The 19,880-nt window shown below is 53.2% G+C and overlaps 5 protein-coding genes across 6 annotated transcripts; 1 reads left to right on the top strand and 4 right to left on the bottom strand.

The window, feature by feature from the left end:
• Window positions 1-718: 718 nt before the first annotated feature.
• LOC115343063 (group IIE secretory phospholipase A2-like) lies at window positions 719-2,374 on the bottom strand. The gene is made up of 4 exons (XM_041124501.1): window positions 2,347-2,374; window positions 2,023-2,170; window positions 1,459-1,505; window positions 719-813 (listed from the first exon to the last, which is right to left on the bottom strand). Exons 1-4 carry the CDS (start codon window positions 2,372-2,374, stop codon window positions 719-721), a joined length of 318 nt encoding a protein of 105 aa, XP_040980435.1.
• A 2,495-nt stretch (window positions 2,375-4,869) lies between these two features.
• Window positions 4,870-7,057, bottom strand: LOC115342908 (basic phospholipase A2 A-like). Its single transcript, XM_030018140.1, has 5 exons — window positions 6,952-7,057; window positions 6,461-6,517; window positions 6,137-6,272; window positions 5,516-5,622; window positions 4,870-5,377 (listed from the first exon to the last, which is right to left on the bottom strand). Exons 2-5 carry the CDS (start codon window positions 6,498-6,500, stop codon window positions 5,253-5,255), a joined length of 408 nt encoding a protein of 135 aa, XP_029874000.1. The 5' UTR covers window positions 6,501-6,517; window positions 6,952-7,057; the 3' UTR covers window positions 4,870-5,252.
• A 317-nt stretch (window positions 7,058-7,374) lies between these two features.
• On the bottom strand, window positions 7,375-8,278 carry LOC115343061 (basic phospholipase A2 daboxin P-like). The gene is made up of 4 exons (XM_030018522.1): window positions 8,239-8,278; window positions 7,819-7,963; window positions 7,590-7,696; window positions 7,375-7,496 (listed from the first exon to the last, which is right to left on the bottom strand). Exons 1-4 carry the CDS (start codon window positions 8,276-8,278, stop codon window positions 7,375-7,377), a joined length of 414 nt encoding a protein of 137 aa, XP_029874382.1.
• A 2,055-nt stretch (window positions 8,279-10,333) lies between these two features.
• LOC115343057 (phospholipase A2, membrane associated-like) lies at window positions 10,334-11,911 on the bottom strand. The gene is made up of 4 exons (XM_030018518.1): window positions 11,875-11,911; window positions 11,194-11,338; window positions 10,826-10,932; window positions 10,334-10,486 (listed from the first exon to the last, which is right to left on the bottom strand). The coding sequence occupies exons 1-4, from the start codon at window positions 11,909-11,911 to the stop codon at window positions 10,341-10,343; spliced, it is 435 nt and encodes a 144-aa protein (XP_029874378.1). The 3' UTR covers window positions 10,334-10,340.
• A 3,586-nt stretch (window positions 11,912-15,497) lies between these two features.
• On the top strand, window positions 15,498-19,810 carry UBXN10 (UBX domain protein 10). Of its 2 annotated transcripts, XM_030017947.1 has the most exons (3): window positions 15,518-15,586; window positions 16,280-16,579; window positions 17,390-19,810. In XM_030017947.1, the coding sequence occupies exon 3, from the start codon at window positions 17,405-17,407 to the stop codon at window positions 18,302-18,304; it is 900 nt and encodes a 299-aa protein (XP_029873807.1). In that variant the 5' UTR covers window positions 15,518-15,586; window positions 16,280-16,579; window positions 17,390-17,404; the 3' UTR covers window positions 18,305-19,810. The 2 variants fall into 2 exon arrangements, with proteins under 2 accessions (XP_029873806.1, XP_029873807.1); XM_030017946.1 differs by lacking the exon at window positions 16,280-16,579 and having other exon boundaries at window positions 15,498-15,586.
• The last annotated feature ends 70 nt before the right edge of the window (window positions 19,811-19,880 follow it).

The raw sequence follows: 19,880 nt of genomic DNA, 5'->3' as shown, positions 1-19,880 counted from the left end.
CTGTGGTGAGGGAGGAGGTGGGTGCAGGGAGCTGCAGCCTGAGGAGACCTGTCCGGACAGCTTCAGCCCTGTGAGGACTTGCTGCAGACCCCAAACCCCTCAGACCACCACCACCATGCTCCCTCATGGCTTTAGTAAGTGTTAATTGCTTAAATTGTCATTAGGAGCAGGTTGGGGCTGTGTTGCGGCCAAGCTCCTTGAGGGGAGCTGGGTTTGGAGTCTGGTTTGGGGTTGGGGTGCAGCAGCTCCTCGCTGTTTCTGTTCATCTTTCTTTTTTTTCTCTGAAGCTCTCAAGATTTACAGGTCAGCTGCTAAAATGTCATTTCTGGTAAATGTTTTTTAAGAAAAAGATGCAAAACTGTGTGCATGTATAAATATTTACTTCAGAAAATCAGCCGTGAAGCTCCATGCTGTTTCCTACCCCTTCCACCATCAATTCCTGAAACACAAGTGTAACACTGGATGCGCTTTACAAATTGCATTTGAAGATTTATTTTTGTCTGCAGGGATTTCCTCATTTTTATGATTTATTTAATTGCAGGCAGTGGGCTTTCCCTGTGCGCCAGCACTGGGGAAAGGCACCGATTGCCTTTTCAGTGCTACAGGGCTGGACTGGTCCCTGCCTGGCTGCAGGGAAGGCAAAACCCCCACAATGTAGATGGTTTCTGTCAGGTTTTGAGCCTGGCATGTCTAGCAGGAGGGAGTTGGGGTAATTCTTTTAAGAGTTGCGGTAGGTCCTGGCTGTCCTTTGGAAGCACTCTGCCGCCCATCTGTTGCAGTCGCAGCTCCATCTTTTGCACCGGGTTGTGGATTCTGGAAGAAAATTTGGGGGGATGGAGTCAGGCGAAGGGTGTGAGAGTCAGGGGATGTCTTTTGGGCCGTCCCTGCGACGTACACAGTCCCCCGCGTTGAGTTTGGGATGTCTTGGGCAGTCCACCTCTTACCTCTGGTGTGTGGAGCTACCTGGCTACAAACCACGCGTGGCCCTGGAGGGACCGTTTAATTTACTTCATCTACCTGCGTACATATAGATATTTGCTTTGATCATGGGGAAGTGCTTTGTTTTGATCCGCTTGCCGTGAAACAACAGTGTTTGCTCTGGGGAAGTCGGGGTGGCAGTGCCAGGTCAAGATGGAAGGGTCACCTCAAACCCTCAGTATTTGGCCTCTACGGAAGGGCAAGCCCCCTCCTTCAGGAGGTCTCCAAGCTCTAAACTTCATTATAGTCCTAGCAAATAAATATTTGCCCTATTCCTGGCACTTTTCCCTCATTTCCACCCCCTTCCTAGCAAGTGGTTTCCAAGCCAGGACGGTCTAAAGGACATCTCAGAAGAGAGGTTCCCCAAGCGCGTGGATGGTTGTGCCTTCCCGCCCGGGGCTCCTGCGCCGTCTCTTACTGCAGATTATCTGGCTTCCCCAGATGGAGTATTTGTATGTGACCAGTTTGGAACTGGTCAGTGAGAGGAAGACAGCTTCTTGTAGCAGCAGTCGTGGGCATGGCAGCGCCTGGGAGCACAAGAATTGTGGTCAGGGCAGGATGGGGAACGGTGGGGACAATATCACAGTAGTGAACATCTGGTGGTACACAGCCCCTGTGAGAAAGGTCTTGCATTTGTGCCCCGGGTCGTGCAGCAGCCTTGTTCTCCTCGGCATTGCCCACGCTGTAGGGGCAAGGGAGGGGGAGTCACACCTTTCTGGCCTCGTCAGCACAGCTCTCTAATTGCTTTCCTGTTGCTCTGCTGCAGCAACATTGCATGGTTGCTTTCAATTAGCCCAGGTGGTAGTTGGATCCTGACACATTTCTGCCTGATGCTACAAAGGCAGAAGAAACACCGATGCGCACCGTTCCCATCAGCTACTGCTGCTAAGCAGCTTTTAAAGAGGTGTTAAGGATGAGCAACGATTTTTGCATTGCTATCTCAGCTCCCAGGGGCAGGGGCAAGCATTCCCTCACTGTACCCAGGGAGAGGGAGGTGAGGAGGTCTGGGGGCACCCGCTTTGCCTTCACCAGGTCCCGACTTACCAGTCGGTTGCATCCAGTGGCTGTTTGGATCCCCCCAAGCTACAGTAGCAGCCGTAAGTGTTGTAGGACAGCGGCGATTTCCTTGTCTTGTGCTTAATCCTTGAACCGAACTGAATCACGTTGCAACTGGCAGGGGCCAGCCCTGCGACTGGAGATGTGGGGTTAGGAGCACTGGGAAAAGTAACCTCCCGTCCCACCCTTCTGCAGCAAAAATGAGCCTTTTCACCCTCCCCAACTTCATTGTTTATGGATAGAAATTGCGAGCACCAGGCTTTCCCCACCGCCTCGTCTGGCGGGGTGAGAGCTGGCGCGGGGGGTACTCACAGCAGAGGAGCAGCAAGAAGAGGTTCATGTCTGGCGGTGGCAGCTCCCGTGTTTGGGCGAGCCCGAGGTGCCACCAGTCACGCTTTTCATGGCCACCGTGTACCCACTCGGCAGGGCCTCTCCTTTAGAGAACCCAAAGTGGGCAAACATTGACAATCCTCACCAGATCGGTCCCGCTATGTGTGCGAGACTCTCTCAGCGCTGCCGGAGGCCCCAGCTGCGGGACACCCTATGCTGGGAGAGCCCTTTGCAGGGGAGGTTTCAGTGGACTGGGGTGAGTGGGGCAGACTGGTGTCGAGTCCGTGCACAGCTCTGGGTATCTCAGCATCCCAATGCCTCCCTGAGCAAAATGGGAGAACTCGAGGGAGAACGGGAACCACTTTGTTCCTGGATGACTATTAGTTTTTTGATGTCTTGGTTAGAAAACGCTATTCCATATCTTACTGTTTCCATCATGACTTACCTGGGCAGGGAGAAAATGCAGCCAGCACAGAGCATCCTCCGCTTCTGACTTAGCGAAGTGGGTAAGACGCAGTGCCATGAGCAGAGGAAGGTCCAGTGGTCCTCCAGAATGGACTGAGGCCAAAGATAGGGCTGAGCAAGGGCCCTGTACGCTGGTTTTCTTGTTAGCAGGAGCTTGTCAGTGCCCAGATGCTCCTTGTATACGGGGATGCTCCATCGCTTTCCCCATGTGCGCTGGGCACTGCGCATAGTCTTGCTCTCAAAACATCAGGCAATGCTTGCGGACCATTGCATGAGGTGTCTGGTTCGCCTTTGTGTAGAAGCAAAATAAGGCAAGCAGCAGAGTAAGGAAAAAAAAAAATGCAGGTGGTGTATAATGGAAGGGTAAAAAAAGAGGATGGGTGTGTTGCTTGCTTGGAGAGAATCTCTAATCAAATAGGTGATGCCGAACAATCATTTTAGCGCTTCTGGCAGGCATTGCGGGTGCCTAGGGCTCTGCGCAGCTTTGTGGGGAACCCCGGCAGGGGCAGGCACCGAGCCAGGGGGAGGAAATCCCCCCCAGTCGCTGACAGGGAAACCGAGGCAGGGAACAAGGATGTGACTGGTGTGGAAATCGGAGAAAGGGTGAGAAAAAGGAACTCAGGTCAGGGCCTCAGCAAAATCTCTTCCCCTCTCTGGCATATGCCATTTGCCTTGTCAGCTCTCCAGGCCAATTTAAGTAGACCCTTGGGACGGCGGCGAGTTAATTAGCTGAACCGGAGCTTGCCATAATTCAAGATTTTCTGTGTCCGCAGCCAGTTTTTATCACTAGGAAATAAAGTATATTTTTGTGCATCAAACTGGCTGAGCTTCCAGGTGAAAAACTGTCTGCCCCAACTCCTCTACATATAGCAGGTTTGCAGTAGCCCTTCTCCAAATGTGAAATAAGACCCCCTTGGGCCGAATGCCTCCTGGGAGGATGTAGAGTTTGTTTCTCTTTCGCAGTATGCAAAACATAACATTTGCAGCCCCATTTATTGCAATGGTCTGAGGGGGTGCCGTATCTGAGCCAACACATCAGACTTGGAGCTCTGTATGAACGGATTTGTACAGCCAAGATGTCCGAGCTGAAAAATACATAGATAGTTAAAATTCACTCAGAATTTAAACAGGGAGAGTGTGTACCAGCTCATCCTGGCCTGCAGGCTGTCTGTGTGATGGCCCCTCTCCCATCTCAGCAAGGGTTTGATCCTCGATTTATGCCTTGCAAACAGCAGCTGTCGGGCGAAGGGCTGCCTGCTCCTTCCTCGTCTCCCCCAGGACTAAACGCTGCCGGACGAGGAGGGTGGTAGAGCTCAATGCCTGGGTTATAGCTGGTGGGAAGCGTTTCTGGGATATTTCCTGGCGCCGTTGACTTCAGCTTTGGGGCAAGCCAGGGTGGGAATTTCAGCTGCCGATGCCCAGGGCATGAGCCCCTGGGGAAATAGCGTTTTGTCGCTGTTTCTGTGGCTGTATGTCATTGCTGAGCCCTATGGGGGTTTGCAGCGCTGAGACCTCCCAAGGGGGTCAACCCTGCTGAACTGGGTAGAAAACCTGCGCCGCGGGGATGCTACGGTGGTTAGGGGGGAAGCAGCCACCGCCTGAACCGCCTTTTCCTAGGGGACGCGCCCGGGGTTGTTGCAGAATTGGGCCAAAACATTCTTTTCTGGTGAGAAATATGTTTTGCTCCGCGCTAGGCGTGAGGCAAGCTCCGGGCCACCCGGTCGCAACAAAGGTTGCCAGCGCCCGGCCCTCCCACGGCATTGTGCCTGCCCGCAGCCCCTTGCACCAGCTTTGATTTCTCTGTCTCGGAGCAATGGCAAATTTTCAGAGCTTGAAGGCTCAGGGCTAAGTGGGGGGGGAAATTCAGGGGCGCAGATGCATGTCAGCGGGAGATGCATCACTTCTCAGGTGTCATTTTTTTTCCTGGGTAATTCAACGGGAAAACTAGCTAAGAGGCTAGCTTCTCTCCGCTGCCTGCAAGGGGTGGTCGCTGGGCTCAGCTGAGTCACATCACACTGAGGACCGATGTTTTGTGCTCTCTGGTTTTATTTTGGAGCAACGGAAGTGAATCTGCGGTGAAGCAAAAAGCAGAGGGAGCTGACAGGCTGCACGGGGAGCTCGAGCCAAGGGGAAATGAGTGTCAGCACAGAGGCTCGCGCTGGTTTCCATCTCGCCCTTCGCAGCGACGAAGCGCAGGTGTCCACCCCTCCCTTGTTTTTCTGTGCTGAAACATTGCATCTGCGCTGCTCTCCCTCCTCGGATCCAGTGTATAATGACGCAACTTCACCAGAGCGTTGTTGTCCTCGTGTCAAAGCCAAAAAGCCCCGAGGAGGAGACCCGCCAGGGCTGGGAAATGCTCCCGGCTCCGCACCGTCCCTTTTACTTATCAGCCTGGAGGTGGTTTTGCAAAGAGCCTTTTTGCTTCAACACCGCCCGCCTCGTCCCCGGCACTTGCCGCGACGCCGGAGCATCCCCCGGCCACGCATCCGGCAGAGCCAGGCTGCCTGCTCGCACCTGCAGGCACCTCTCTGGCACCAAGTCCCGGAGCCTGCAGGGACCGGAGAGAAAGCATGTCTGAGACCTTCTTTTCGGGAAGATCCCCGGGGTGCTGCCCCAAAAAAGGGCACCACAAAGGAGGGAGATGGTCTGGAAAGAGGCATCCCGAACCACGACCGCAGGGACTTACGGCAGGTGGGGATTCTTGCCCGGGGCACCAAGAAGGGCTGGATGGGTCCCACGCGGCACCGCCGTGCAGCCAGCTTGGCGTAGCAGCAGGCACGGAGCAAGCAGCACCTGCAGTGAGAAGGAAGGAGAGCCCAGCCTCATCCAAAACGCAGTGATAGCTGCTTCTAACCTACCTGAAACAGGCTCTGCAAGCTGGGTGGGAAGAGATACCAGCGTTTGCATCCTCCTGCTCTAAATCACCTAGGAGCTGCTCCTTCCACCCCGTTCCCGCGCCAAGCCTCTTCTCCGCTTCCCTGTGCCAACCCCTGCCCGGGTCCCAGAGCCCTTGTGCATCCCAGCTTTGGGACCGTCCCTCTCCTCTGGTGCCATCCCATTGACTTCAGGCAGTTGTCGCTGGCACGACCCTACTGACTACAGGACTGGAATTAGGGGTGAACGCCGCCTCGCTTTCCCCCCTTCCCTAAAACTTGTTCCCTTCCTGCTGCTGCCCGTTGCCTGGTCTGCATTTTGCAAAGCTTCACGGGGTGTTGCTGGGGTTGCTCACAAGCCTCGGGGTTACCCCGGGGCCAGCATTAGCCATCCTGGGGCCAGCGTTAGCCCTCCTGGGAAGCGTTGCCTGTACCGGTCCACTGAAGCCCTCGATGTGCCGCTGCTGCCCCATCCCGAGTAACAGCTGTAGGCGGTCAGATTTCCTACGGTGCTTCCTTCGAGTCCCGGTGTGAACATGCGTGGGAGCTTCCCGTGAGCCACGAACACACCTAGAGTAACCGGAAAATGTGATTTTTGCAAGTTATATGCAGAAATAAGGCCCGGGGAACCAGGGGAGAGAGGAGGGCTTTGCTGGGAGTCTCCCCGTGGAGTGCACAGGGGTTTGGGGATGCTCCCTGCATCGGCGCGGGGCTGCAGCCTGGCTCCCATCCGCGGATTGGGGAACGGCTGCACTTACTGCAGGCAAACAGCACCGCCAGCGTCAGCAGGACCTTCATCTTCCTCTCACTCAGGCCTGGGAGGAGAAAGGGGACAGAATTAGCCAGGCAGCGTGACCGGTCGACAGGAGCTGCCGTGCAAGCCTTGTCCCTCCGAAATCAGGTCAAACTACCCTGAAATTTGGAGGGAGGAAGGCAGCCGTGCCCCCTTGCATCTGTGTTGCTGCCTCTTGGCCGAAAGCAAATACTTTCTGAAGCTGTCCCACCACCCCAGCATCTCCCACCTCCCGTCCCACCACTTCTGGCACCCAGGGCATCACTTTACAACCCCTGGGGCTGCAAATTCCCAGCTGAGTTTTTATCTGAAAGCAATGACACTTTATCTACAGGCATGGAAAACAGCAGAAGGCAGCGTGCCTGCTGCCTCCTCCCAACATCCCTCCCCTAGTTTTGTTTCCGCAGCAGCAATCCACCCCATCGCAGCAGTGGGGCGAGGTTGGGAGTTGCTCACCGGGGGATTGCTCCGGCTCCGCTGCCTTGCTGCCAGCCTGTCTGCCCGGGGAGAGGCTGCCCTCCGTGTCTGGCCCGTGAGCTCTGAACTGGAAGTGCTGAAATGACTTGTCTGTCCCAAAAACGCTTTATGCTACGCCCCTTCCCTTGCTGGCCAACCCCCCCTCCCCTCCGTGGGCTGCAGCCTGGAATGACGCAGGGGCCAGGACCGAGTTTTTGCAAAGTTTGGGGAGGATGATGTCGAGTATTTACAGGGATTTCTCTCTTTGCCCAGCAGCAGCTCATGGAGGTTTAAGCACATTGTTTATTTTCACATTGATTAAATTTACAGCAGCAATTACGTGGTCCGTGCAGGCAGGGACGTAGGGCAATCCAGATGCAGAACTCGCACGCGTGCTCCGGCCCTGCATCCCGGCTCCCATCGCTAGCACCAGTGCTTCCAGTAGAAGCGGTAGCGTGTGCTGTAGCTCCCGAGGCTTTGCTTCAGGCAGAGCACCAGGCTGCGGTCGCACTCGCAGGAGAGCTGGGCGCACCAGGAGCCCTGTCCTGCGGGCACAGGGAAGCCCAGGGTCAGCCCCGGCTTGCGGGGGGGGGGGGGGGGGAATGTAGGGACACCCCCTTTTCCAGAGTCCTACTTACTGCAGAAGGGGCTGCCAGTGTGCCAGCCATAGCGGTAGCCTTGCATCTTGGCATTGCAGTGGTAGCTCAGGAGGTTGTTGTAGCAGGTATCGTGCAGCTGGCAGCATCTGCATGGGAGCTTGAGGCTTTGGGCGTTGGGGTTTTTTTCCCCAATTTTCCCCCCTACCCCCCAAATTTGAAACTGTGCAAGGATGTGTTCGGGCAGGGAGATTTTTAAGTGGGTGCTTACCTGTCCGTGGCATCCTTGGGCTGCCCTTTGCCCCCGAAGCCGCAGTAGCAACCGTAGGAGGAGTAATACAGCAAGGCGTTTTTCCCCGTCGCCTTTGTAATCATCTTCTGCAGCTCCCAGAGGCTCCCGTGAGCTGGGGACAAGCCTGGGGGGGAAAACCAGTGGGGCTCACGCTGACACCCGACTCCCCAGCAGCATCCCCATCCCTCTGGCCCCCAAACTGGTACCAGGCTGGTGATGTCTTAAAAACAAGTAGACGCAATGGAGAGGAAACTTATTCCCAGCTCGGTGCAGGAGAGCTGTTGCGTGTTTGGGAGAGGTGGTGATGGGGAAAGGTAAAGAAATCACCAGCCTGGTCCCAGTTTCCATGGATATAACTGCACAGGGAGCCGTGGGACCAGTGCGAGCGAGGACACTTACCCCAAGCAAACAGCACAGCGAAGGCGAGGAGAGAGTTCATCTTTTCAACAGCCCTGGGAGAGGAAACCAAACCATTTCCCCATTATATCAACCGCTTTCTTTTATACTTCTCCCCTTGTCTGGGGGCAGAGATGCTCCCCACCTCCGGGGATTAGGGGAGACGAGGGGGGCGAGAATGCGCCCGTCGCCAGCGCTTCGGCACAAAGCGCTGCTGCGGCGGGGATGGGAAGCGATGGGAATCGGATGGCGGAGGGGTGGGAAAAAGCAAAATGAAGGGAAAGGAGGAAAAGTTGGAGGAACGATCAGCCCTCGAGGGCTGCACCCCACTGCTCTGCCTTCTGGGCTGGCATCTCAGGTAGCCTCTCCTTTGCTCCCGCTCTCCTTTGCTCCTGCTCTCCCGGCACGGACCTCGCTCCCCGCTTTCACTGTGGCTTTCGCTTAAAGTAGGAAAGGGAGGAAAAGCGTTCCTCCATCCTCACTTACCTTGGGAAAGCCACCGCTTGCTTGCAGGGCCCTGCAGCCCGCAGCGCTTGCTTTATATAGGGTTTGTTCCCCGCTGTCGGATGCTCGTTTTGCCCAAATCTTGCTGACAGGACTTTTCTGCCAAGGACAAGGTGCCGTCCTTCCCATTCACAGGCATGCAAGAAATCCCCCCAACGCCGCAGCTCCGTACCCCACGTGCAGGGCTGGGCGGGATGGGCTGCCAAAGCAGCATCATTTCCAGCCCAAGGAGGAAGCCGACACTCTGTCCCCCGTGGGAGATGCCTGAGGGCCTTTTTCTCTGCCCTCCCCAGCACCACGGTGTCGTATCAGGGGGAAATAATAGCTCTGATTCAGCTTTTGCATCCCGGCAACTGCGAACGAAGCAGGTTTGGGGTTTTTGAGGGGTCGTGTGGTTTAGGAACTGTCCCTCTGCCATGCTGCAAAGGTGATTCAGGGTGAGTTATCAGTTCTTTGGGAGAAGTATATGGGCAACAATAAAAGCATCTTTAAATGCGCAGTTCCCAGAAACGAGGCATTACGCAGATACTGGATGATTAAACACTCACCCACCATGAGAGGAGAATGAAGCAAAATGGATGTTTTGGGATGAGCGAATGCAACTTCCCTTTATCTCTCTCTGTATGGTTTTTCCACCTCCTCTTTGCAACCCCTATGCAGAACTCATCCCTTATGGAGAAACCATTTAGTCACCAACTTAACTGCCCTCCTAAATTAGCATCCGCCTTAGGATGGGTGAGGCTTTGGAATTTTCCCTCCTTTGCAGATGACTATTCTTTAGCCTTAATTTTGGCCACCATTTTTAGTTAAGTGTCACAGGAAGGTCTAAATCATCTCCCACATTTTCCCACTTTCATTATTCCTGTAAAAACATCTTTTGGCCGTATCTCACCTGCCCCTTAATGCACCATTTTGTTTTAGCTCCGGGAGCGAGTTCAGCTGTTAGGAAGGGGTGTTCAGAGAAACCAAACAACCCAACTGCCATCAGAGCTCGCTGCCGCGGTATTATTTTGTTAACAAACCCCATGGTGGCATTTACTTGTCCCCGTTTCTCACTGCAAAGTGCTCCTCTGTAGCTGGGGATCTGGCAGCAGCAATATTGCTCTGCAGTGGGATAGACCTGGTGCTAGACCTGCGAATTACAGCCGCTGTTGGACCTTTGGCTTCTTCAGGCTGCTGTCAGGACCATGGAAATATTAGGGTGTCAGGCAGATAGTGTGGCTAAGGTGTGAGATGCAAAAATGCTCCCCAAACTCGGCAGCCCAGATGTCACTGTTGCAGTGCGTCAATCTCAGTGGCTCTTACAGAAAAACACCATGGAAAATAATTTTGAATACCTTTTATTTAATTATCTTTGCTGGGAAATGAAATTAAGAGAGAAAAGAGAGGAGGAAGGGACAAAAAATGGAAGCTGACATGTTTTTCTGGGAACTGGGGGATCTCCATCCGTAACGTGCGCGTGCCCTTCCTCACCCTGAGCATCACATTGCGGGGAGCCTTGCTGGCTCCGGCTCCGTTCAGCCCCCACATCAGGCTTTTCTTGCCATAGCTATGGGGAAACCCAGTCAAAATCTGCAACCTTACGTGCAGATTTCCCCTCCTCAGCACTGGAGCTTACTTCCTCGGCATTTCAGCCTGAAATAGAAGTGGTAGGATTTATTGTAGGAATGCAAAGCGCTTGAGAAGCACGAAGCCACCGCTTTGTCGCAAAGGCAGGTCTCTCTCTTGCACCAGCTCTGCTCGTTACCTGCGGGGAGAAAACACCGTGCTCTGCAGTGGCTTTTCTGGCTGGCATCAGCAACGGGGTCCCCCCGGGGCACCCCTAATGCCTGGAGCTGCCCGGGGGAAGTGCACGAAGAAGCACGCCCTGCTGCTCGCCCTCTCCAACCTGCCCGCATCCCTCGTAATGCCCGTTTATTTATCATATGCTGTGTCCTCCCGTACGCACCCGACTGGGCATCAGGCTGGTTTCATCCCTGGGGGGGATGCCCTCCTGTGTACCCTGCTCCGGGGCTGGGGTGTCGCAGGGAGCCGTGCTGGTTCCCCACCTCCGTGGGACCCCCCCCCCCATCTTGGCAGTACTCACTGCAGACGATGTCTCCATCGGCAACGTCGAAGTGGTACGGGGTTATCAGGGGTCTGCACTTGCCCTCTCTCAGCTTCCTGTAGCAGCAGTCATGGGCATGGCAGCACCTGTGGGGGACACCATGCCAAACCGCTGCCCCTGAACCCTCCCTCACCACGCTTGGAAGGTAAAGGAAGGTCCAGCCTCAAATTTAAGGTGATTGGGAGGAGAAGATGACAAGGCAGCAGCAAGACGTGGCTGGGGAATGGCACAAAAACCCCTCTCAGAGTACACCAGCGCTGGCAGGCTGCCAGCGAGGAGTTTTTTAGGGACCCCTGGCACACTTTCCACCCAGGGCAGTGAGGGGCGATTCTTTTCCAGGTACTCACTGGTCGGTGGAGTCCACCGGGGTCCCTCTGCCCCCGATTCCGCAGAAACACCCGTACCAGCTGTAGGAAAGCAGGGCGCTTTTCCCTGTGGCCGACTTGATCATCTGCTCCAGCTCCAAAACGCTGCCACGAGCCGGCAGCAGCCCTGTGGAAGGGCAGAGGGACAGGCTCACGCCAGTGCAGGGTGAGGAGGCAGGTGGGATTCCCCATGCCTCGCACTGGGCAGAGGAATTAAATAAGTCTGGCGTTGCTGGAAATACAGGCTTTCAGGCATGTGAGACATGAGAAGCCCCAAAAAACCCCTCAGGATTATGTCTGGTTTCTGCAGCTACGCGATTTAAGTCTGGCAGAAGATATTATTGCTCTCTGTACAGGCTGTGCCATGCTTGCATCCTGCAACTAGCAATGCCACATTGCCAGGATCAGCCCTGGGCTTGGCACAGGCAGGAAAGCAGTTGACAACAGGCTCCAAGGCCTCTTAAAATAAATATGGATCTGAGCATCCCAAAGCCTCACCGTCCTGAAGACCTCCAGGATTACAGCAGTGCTACATGAAGCATTAGAGAGAAACTGCAAAATTTAAACTAAAACCTGAATCGTGCACAAAGACTCTGGATTTGTACATCTTTTTTGCCAGGCAGACGAGATCCCAGCCTGGCCCGGTGAAACCGAGGCACTTACCGCAAGCCAGGAGCATGGCAAAGAGGAGATTCTTCATCCTCAGGCTGGCCCTGGACGAGGAAACAGCAACGGCAGGCAATGAGCAGCACCCTGGGGGCAGGACAGATGCTGCCCCCGTCCCCGCACCAAGGACACAGAGCTGGTCGGGTGCACGCTGGCAGCACCACACAGTGACATTAGTGTCACCGTGGATATACAGCATTGTGAAGGTATCACCGTGCCTGAGTGCACACAGCTGACTCCCGGCAGGGACTTTTGAGTCTGGTTTTGGGATGCGGTGCTTGGCAGGGATGTGTACAGGGACACACTGGTTGTCCTGCCTGGGGCTGATGGAGAAGCTCACCCTCTGCAGCCTCCCTCCGCCACTCCCCAAAGCTGTCTGATGAAATAACATGGCAATAAAATCCCCCCTCTCCTTACCCCGCCTGGACCTCGCTGCTCCAAGATTGCTGGCTTAGTGGGTTTGCTTTATATAGATGGCGAGGTCCACCCCTTCCTCTATCTGCGCTGACAGTGCTATTCATTGCAGAGCAGGTCTTGCCGAGTGGCCCCTCGGTAAAGGAGAAGGTTCCCATCTGTCCCCTTTACAAGAAACACGAGTTTCCCTGCAGTGGCGTGCCACCAGTGTGGCCAGTGGCGATGCTCCCTCCATCATCTCGCTTCTGCTTGTTGGCTGGGCACGAAGCTGTCTCCATCTTGGGCCGACGCAGCTTCTGGATGAGGCCAGTCAAGCTCTTGGCCATGGTTTTAAAAGCTGGGGGATTCGGTGGCTGGAGAGACAGGACAAAAGCGATTTATGCCCAGGAGGTGCAGAGCTGGCACCACAGAATTCACTGCATCCTTGTTCCAGCTGCAGAGGTGGCACTTTGGCCTCGGTGTCATCTCAAGTGGCTGCTTGGTTTTGCCAACTCACGCCCTGCAACCTCAGAGATGGTTTCTCTTGGCTCTTTCCCTTGCAATTGCCTCCCCCCCCCCCCCCAAATCCAAGTCTGCATCCAAATGCCACCACACCGAATCACAAGGGGAGGCGAAGGGAGGACAGCAAAAGGTGCGGTCTCATTTTGTGGGTCTGTAGTTTTCCTGTCGTGCCCTGAGGGCACAAGAGACCCCAGCAGTGCATGGGAAGGGGTCTGCAAAATTAAATCATCAGCAGCAAAGGCTGGAAATGCCATGGAAGCCCGACTTGGAATGCTTTTTGAATACAGTTTATTTAATCACCATAACTGAGACATGATACGAAGACACAAGGGAGGCAGAAAACCAGAGGAGATAAGATCAAAAGCTGCTATCTTCCCTTTGAAACTGTGGGGCCAAGAGCAAACACACACAAATGCACGGTATCAGACGTATGCGGGGCTCCACCCTCTGTAATTAACCACAGTTGGAGAGAAGGGAATTTGGCCGGGGGTTTGAGAGGAGGGATTGTAAGAAAATGGCTCTGGGGTCTGTATTCAAGAAGAAAACCTCTTGTTGAATTTCTTGAGAGCCACCAAAGCTGCTCACTGGAAAGGACGTCACCTCCCAGCTGTCCTCCAAGGCTGGCAGAGATGTCTGTCCTGGGGCTTTTCTTCCCTCTAACCTTTTATTTCCTGCTGCCAAGTGGAATAAAAAGCCATCCAAGCCTGGTAAGGAAAGGATGGGGAGCAACAGCTCACCTGCCTCCCCACTCAGGTGTGCCGAGTGGCTTACCCCTCACCACCTGCACAAGAAACTACCTCAAAATGCCACGATGCAAACCGATGGGCATCACACCGACACGCAACCCCCCTGCTTTCCCCACCTGACTTTTAAAACCATGGCATCGCTGATGATTAGGCATCCCCTTCCCACCTCATCCACAAAAAACTTCCATTATAGAAGATCTTCCCCATTGTGGTGTTCATTATCTGCACTGCTCGTGCTCGCATGCTTTGGCATTACAGGTCCTTGCCCTTCGGGTTGGGTTTGCTGCTATGTTGGCCCTGATCTCCTTGGTTTCTCCTGTAAAGTTTGGCTAAACCTTTGTGAAAGACACTGTTCAGGGGGCTAAACAGAGTCCAGAGGGCTGGGATCACGCAGGTTGGGGATCCACAGGTGGCTTTAACCAAATCCCTTCATTTTAAGTCCTCCCTCTCTGCGGAGGATCTCAGGAGAGCGAGCACACAAAGCTAAACCCCCTCTTCAATCGAGCCACAAACCCAAGGGCTTAAAAACCACCCGTGGAAGTTATTATCCCATTGGAAATATGAAACTTCTCAGCCTTCCTATGGAGCAAACAAAGAGGGGTATCAACCCGCACATCTGTTTGTTCAGGGCTTTATTGAAATGTAAGTATGCCCGGTGCTTTGATCTACAAAGCCCATGTCTTCCATGCGATACTGCGATACTGCTGAACGTCCTGTGGATGGAATGAGCTGATATGCAACCATTTTCTTACCTTTTTAGTGCACAGGTACGCCTTGATCTTTCCCCACTCGCAGGGTAGATAAGTTATCTTAAGTTATTTATTGCTTGTTTCTTGCTGCCTTTGGTGGGCATCTGTTAGTGGGAGAAGCATCTGGTTAACTAGAAGTGGGTTTAAAAAGGGATTAACAGGGAGAGATGGAAATGTCAGCATTACGTGGTGTGTTCCCACAATGAAAACTGACTCAGGGATCGTTTATAGCCCAGGGGATAGGGAGGACTCCCCCTCCCTGCCAGTGCACACTGGGATGCCAAGCTTGCAGGCTGCAGCTCTCCTGGCACAAAGAAAGCTTAAAAGTCCCACAGAGAAGTTGGTTTAGGTCCCTGTATGATCTTGTGCGTAAGGCATCTTTTTTTTTTGAAGGTGTTGTCATCAAAACTAAGGAGTTTGGTGTTTATTTGTCTGGTTTTATTCAGTGATCGCTTAGCTGAAGCTGTTCAATCACACTGTTGTGAAACTGATGTCATGGCGGGGTTAAAACCTAGTTGCATTGCTCCAATTCTGCTGCCTTTGCTCAGGAGAGGGTGTAACACCGTATTTTTTTCAGGGTTAAAAAAAAAAAAGGTTTTTGGTATTCAAGTGGGGTGACAACAGCACGGTTTTGCCTTGGGTGGGACGGGGGAAAGGAGAGCTCCTGCGGGAGGGATGGCGACAACCTCGGTATCACACTCACAGGATTTGGAGCAGTTGTTTTTGGGGCTGGTTTTGGTGCTGCCACCACCTCCATCTCCTTGTGCCCCTCAGGACGAAGCCTCCGGCCCCGCAGGAGATGGCAGGGATGCCCCCACACCGCCATTGAGGCCCTGACGCCCTGTCCCATCCCAGCGCTGAGCCCGCACGGGGGCACGGTGACTCAGGTATGTCCCTCCCGTCTCCACCAGCGTGTCGCGACCGTCCCCGGGCCTGGTTCCATCCCCTGAGCCAACACTGGGTCACCACGGCCGTCCCCGGGCCTGGTTATGTCCCCCAGACACCAGGTTGTCAGGGCCATCCCCGAACCCATGCCGTAGGCCGGTGCTGGGCCGGGGCAGCCAGGCCGGGCAGCCCACCGCGGCCGCGGCCTCCCCGGGACACGGGACACGGCGGGATCCCGACCCTGTCAGCCCTCGGGCCGCTACATGGCGGCTGGAGGACCGTGACCGACGGCGCTCCGGCCAGTTCGTCTCTGTGGTTGCGGGGGGCGGGGCCTGTCGCGCGACCGGAAGTGGGGCCGTCGCCGTGGTAACGCGGCAGTGTTTGCCGGCGGGCGCGGGCGGCCCGAGGCGGCAGGTGAGGGGCGGCGGGGCCGGGGCCGGGTTGTAGAGCCCGGGTTCGGGTTGTAGGGCACGGGGCCTGGCTTTTGGGGTCGGGGCTTGGCTGTGGGGCTGTGGAGATGGGTTATAGGCTCGGGGCCTGGCCGTGGGGTTGGGCTTATGCGGTGGGGCCTATGCTGTGGGGCCGGGCCGGTGCTGTGGGGCCAGGACTAGGCTTAGTTGTGGGGTTGGGGCCAGGCTGTGGCACTGAGGGCTCTGCTGGGGAGCTGGGCTATGCTGTGGGGCTGGGGCTGTGCTGTAGGGCCAGGGATTTGGGGCTGCCTGCCCTCCCAGGCCCTGGGGTCACAGTGGTTTGGGGCTGTCTGTGGGCACAGCCCTCCCTGACTGCCCTTCCTCATCCCAACCCCTCACCCAGGCACGTGAACGTAAAACTGGCCGTATTTAATACAGCTCCTCATGGTGAACCTCTAATATATACCGTGCTGAAGCGGCACAGACCCCTGCTCAGTAAGGTCCCGCCATGGTTTCTGGCAAGTTGTTTGTTGTGGGGTTTTTATTGTTTGAACTGGCAGTGTAACTGGTGATATCGGCTAAGCACGTCAATGCGCTTGGGAGTTCTTCAGAGGATGCCGAACTACAGCTTGTTGCCTTAGAGTTTGTTTGTTAGAGGCAGTACGTGAAAGGCACAAACACCTCCTTCCCCCCACAGGCTCCTAGGAAACTCCGATGAGTCACTTGGGTGGCGTGTCCCTGTCCATAGCTCTGCTCGAGGCTGACAGACGGATAGACATCTGTACCTCCAAGCAGCTTCGTACTGGCACTGGTCAGGGCACACGTGTGTGCTGGGACTCTGCCTTGGCTTTGCTCAGAATTGGGTTGCCAAGCATTTCCATTTCACTGTGGTGGAGGAGAAATCGAGCATTAAATAGCGCATCACTGGCAAAAGGTTGTGGAACAACCACAGTGACTGTTCCCTTCTGTTTGTTTGGTTTGGGGTGATGAACAGCAGGCAAGTCCGACTTTATCATTACTGGAGAATGCCAAGTGATCAAAGTTGACATTTTCCACCCCCCCCTTGATAAATCCTGCTACGCAAACCACAGAAAAGGAAGAGGAGGTGCGTGACCCTGTTGCACTCTCCAAAATGTTGTTGTGAGGTCGTGGCCCGGTTGTCTGGGCTTTTGGACTGCTTTGTCCTAGTAAAGCACAAGTGGTCTGAGTGCAGCTTGAGTTGGAGAACACACATCAGAACACGGTTTCATTTTTAATGGAGGTTAGTATCAATCTCTGCTAAGCAGCTTTTGGTCACAGAAGTCAGAATGGGCTTCTCTGTATTGAGTCAGACTTACTCAATCTCAAAGGTCTTCAGAGATTTTTAAAAAGCAAAGTGTAGTCAGTCTTACCCAGGAGTCCACAACAGGAACTTAATCTGTCACTGCAGGAACAGTGAAAAGGCCAGATCTGTGATTTGAAGTTCACTCATGTCCCGTTTTCACTGAGTTTCTAGCTGCAGAAAAAAAATGTTTCTGTTCTTTCCATCAAAAACTTTAAGTTGGGAAGGGCACAACTTCCCAATGCTCTAGGTCAACTTTAAACAATTCCTGACAAAGCCAGCACCTATAAATACACATATCCCGCCGTCTCTGACTCAGCCGTTACTGAACCGTAGGATTGCTGCCTGCCTACACGGTGATACACCAGATTTATTGCTATTATTAGCTGACATGCAGCACAAAAGTGGGAGCTGTAGGGAGATTAAGCTCTCCAGAAGCTTTCTGGCCAACTCCTGTAACTTTTCCCTCTGCTACCCCAACTGCAGGTGCCTTGAGAAGCAATGGCCACAGTGGCTCTCCTGAACTTAGCACCATCTCACCTCTGCTTCCCTTCAAGCACAGCAGCTGCTTTCTCGTGGACAAACGCCGCCGACATGCACGTCACCAGGCCAAAATCTGCCAAGGGACGCACGAGGCCAAACTTCAATTACTCTCAGAGCGTGGAAGCCTGTCCTTGCCGAGTGCCATCTTCCCCACCACCAGCAGCTCCCCGTGAATTAGTGAACAGCCAGAGAGCATCGTTCACAAAACCAGCATTCCTGGCCAGCCAGGTATCTCCTGAGGAAATCCCGGAGCTCCTGCGGCAAGTGCCTTTGAGGACCTCCTCTTCCCTGAACAAGTACAGGGTGCTCCCTTCCATTGGCTGGAAGGGCGCAGGGAGCGGTGCTGTGGAAGCGGTGGCTGAACAGACCGACCAGCTGAAAGTGAGCGGGGGGCAGGAGGATGCTCTGAAAATCAATATTCTTTCTGGAGAACAAGGATCTGCCAGCGTATTGTCAGAAAGTGGTGTCCCCGATGAAGGGAGCTCACACGTGCGACTTACTTCTGAGAAGCCGGGAAGGAAAATGAGGCAAGAGAGCCCTTCGACGTCAACGAGCCCTTCGACGTCAACTTTAAGTTTGGAAGAGCCTCTGAAAGAAGAGTCATACTTGCTGCTCGCTATTCGATCTCCCTGTGGTCAGAGATTTGAACATCATTTCAAGCCCACTGACAGTCTCCAGACAGTCCTTGCCGTGGCAGAACAGAAAATGTCGGGCAAATACAAACGCTGCAGCGTTGAAACAATGGAGGTGCCCCGAAGGAGTTTCTCAGACCTTACGAGGTCCCTCCATGAATGTGGGATTCTCCACAAGTCCGTGTTGTGCATCCGACAGAAAGAGCAGCATGACACCAGTCTTTAGGCGCACAGAGATGCTGCCACACCGCCATGGGTCATTCTGCTGAGTGGGATGTGTTAATTCTTCTGAAAAACTGGGAATCTGATGTTTCTTGGGCCTACTTCTTCATCTTGCCATCTTCCCAAAATTCCCTGTGAAGCAGACTTGTGTATATGTGTTGAAATAGTATTTCAAGTGGATATACCTGCTACATAAATAGCATCTTTTTTCACATGTGCCATCACAAATTGCTTCCTGAGTGCCACCGACCTTTGGCCTTTTTGGTTTTTTGAAATTGCTGATGTTCTTTGAAAACTGAAGTTTCCGAGACCTCTCCCCTTGTCCTTTTCTACATTTCAGGAAGGTACCACTTCCCAGAGTGGAGCCGGATGCAGAGGCACCTATTTGGGAAGGTAGAAATGGAACTGGTTTACTCTGGAGGACCATCTTCAGTAGGTTATCATCATCCTGAACATCTTCTCGAGAATGACTGAAAAGGAGATCAAACCCAAACCCCATCTGGAAATAACAGTAATAACCTGTTAATGGATTATTGTGAAGTATTAAATCGCAAGACCTGTGAAGGCTCAGCTCTTTCTGGATAACCTCAGTGCAGCTTTTAACAGTGTGACTATATCATCTTTTTAAGAACAGATAGTTATTATTTTGGCAGTATTGGTGAACAGCAGTATTTTCTACCTAGTTTTCCTTCTCTCATTCAACTCGTGTGATCCATAGGTAAGAGTAGATGGATAGTTACGATGAGATGTTATAAAATACTTCCATTTAACACCTTTACACTGAAATGAGTTATTCCAAGAAAGCAAGTGCTGCTTTGAGAATTTTTAAATAAAAATACATTAATTGGATTTGACTGAGGAATTGGTTCATGCACTAGACCACAGTTTACTAAACCATTGTTAAAAAAGGCTGGTAGGGCAACTTGGCAGGTTGTGGATAAATACAACGTGCTTGTGCTAAAGAAAAGATCTTCTAGGTTTCTAATGGAAATCTTACGGTTCAAAGGCAGTAATTCAATCTACTAAAAAAATGGGCCACTTGCCACACAGATGAGCTAGTTTTAATAATTTGAGGTAAACCCAACTTTTTTTTAACCTCGGTGTGACGGCCAAACCAACTTGAACAGTAGTAGAAAGCTAACCCTGGTGTTGACTGAGAGCGTAGCATCTCCTTCTAAAGTAAGTGTTCAGGGTCCAGCGGCTTTATGAAAATGGTACCCAATGAAATAATAGTATTATCTACTGCTGCGGGTGATGGTAATTGAACAGTAGCAATCCTGGTGTCTTCAGGGAGACCAGGATATCGAAACATAGGGGTGCTTTTAATCAAACCTCAGTGGGAAGCGAAGTATTTCACTTAAGTTTCATGAACAGGAACTATTTTCTGCATTTCATTCAGTGTTAGGTGGTTAATTCCCTTCTTCTGATTTTGTGTATACTATGTTACTTCCACGTTTCAGAGTTTTCATACTGTGTGGTAGTACAGTCAATAAAACCTTTTAGGCTGAAACTTGAAGTGCTTTATGTGAACTGGAGGCTTAGCCATCGCATCTCCTTTTAAAACACGAAATGCCATTAAT

The sequence above is a fragment of the Aquila chrysaetos genome, chromosome 6 (genome assembly GCF_900496995.4).
Source record: "Aquila chrysaetos chrysaetos chromosome 6, bAquChr1.4, whole genome shotgun sequence".
NCBI lineage: Eukaryota > Metazoa > Chordata > Aves > Accipitriformes > Accipitridae > Aquila > Aquila chrysaetos.
Note: the sequence above shows the minus strand (reverse complement) of the source record. Positions and strands in the feature narration are given on the sequence as shown.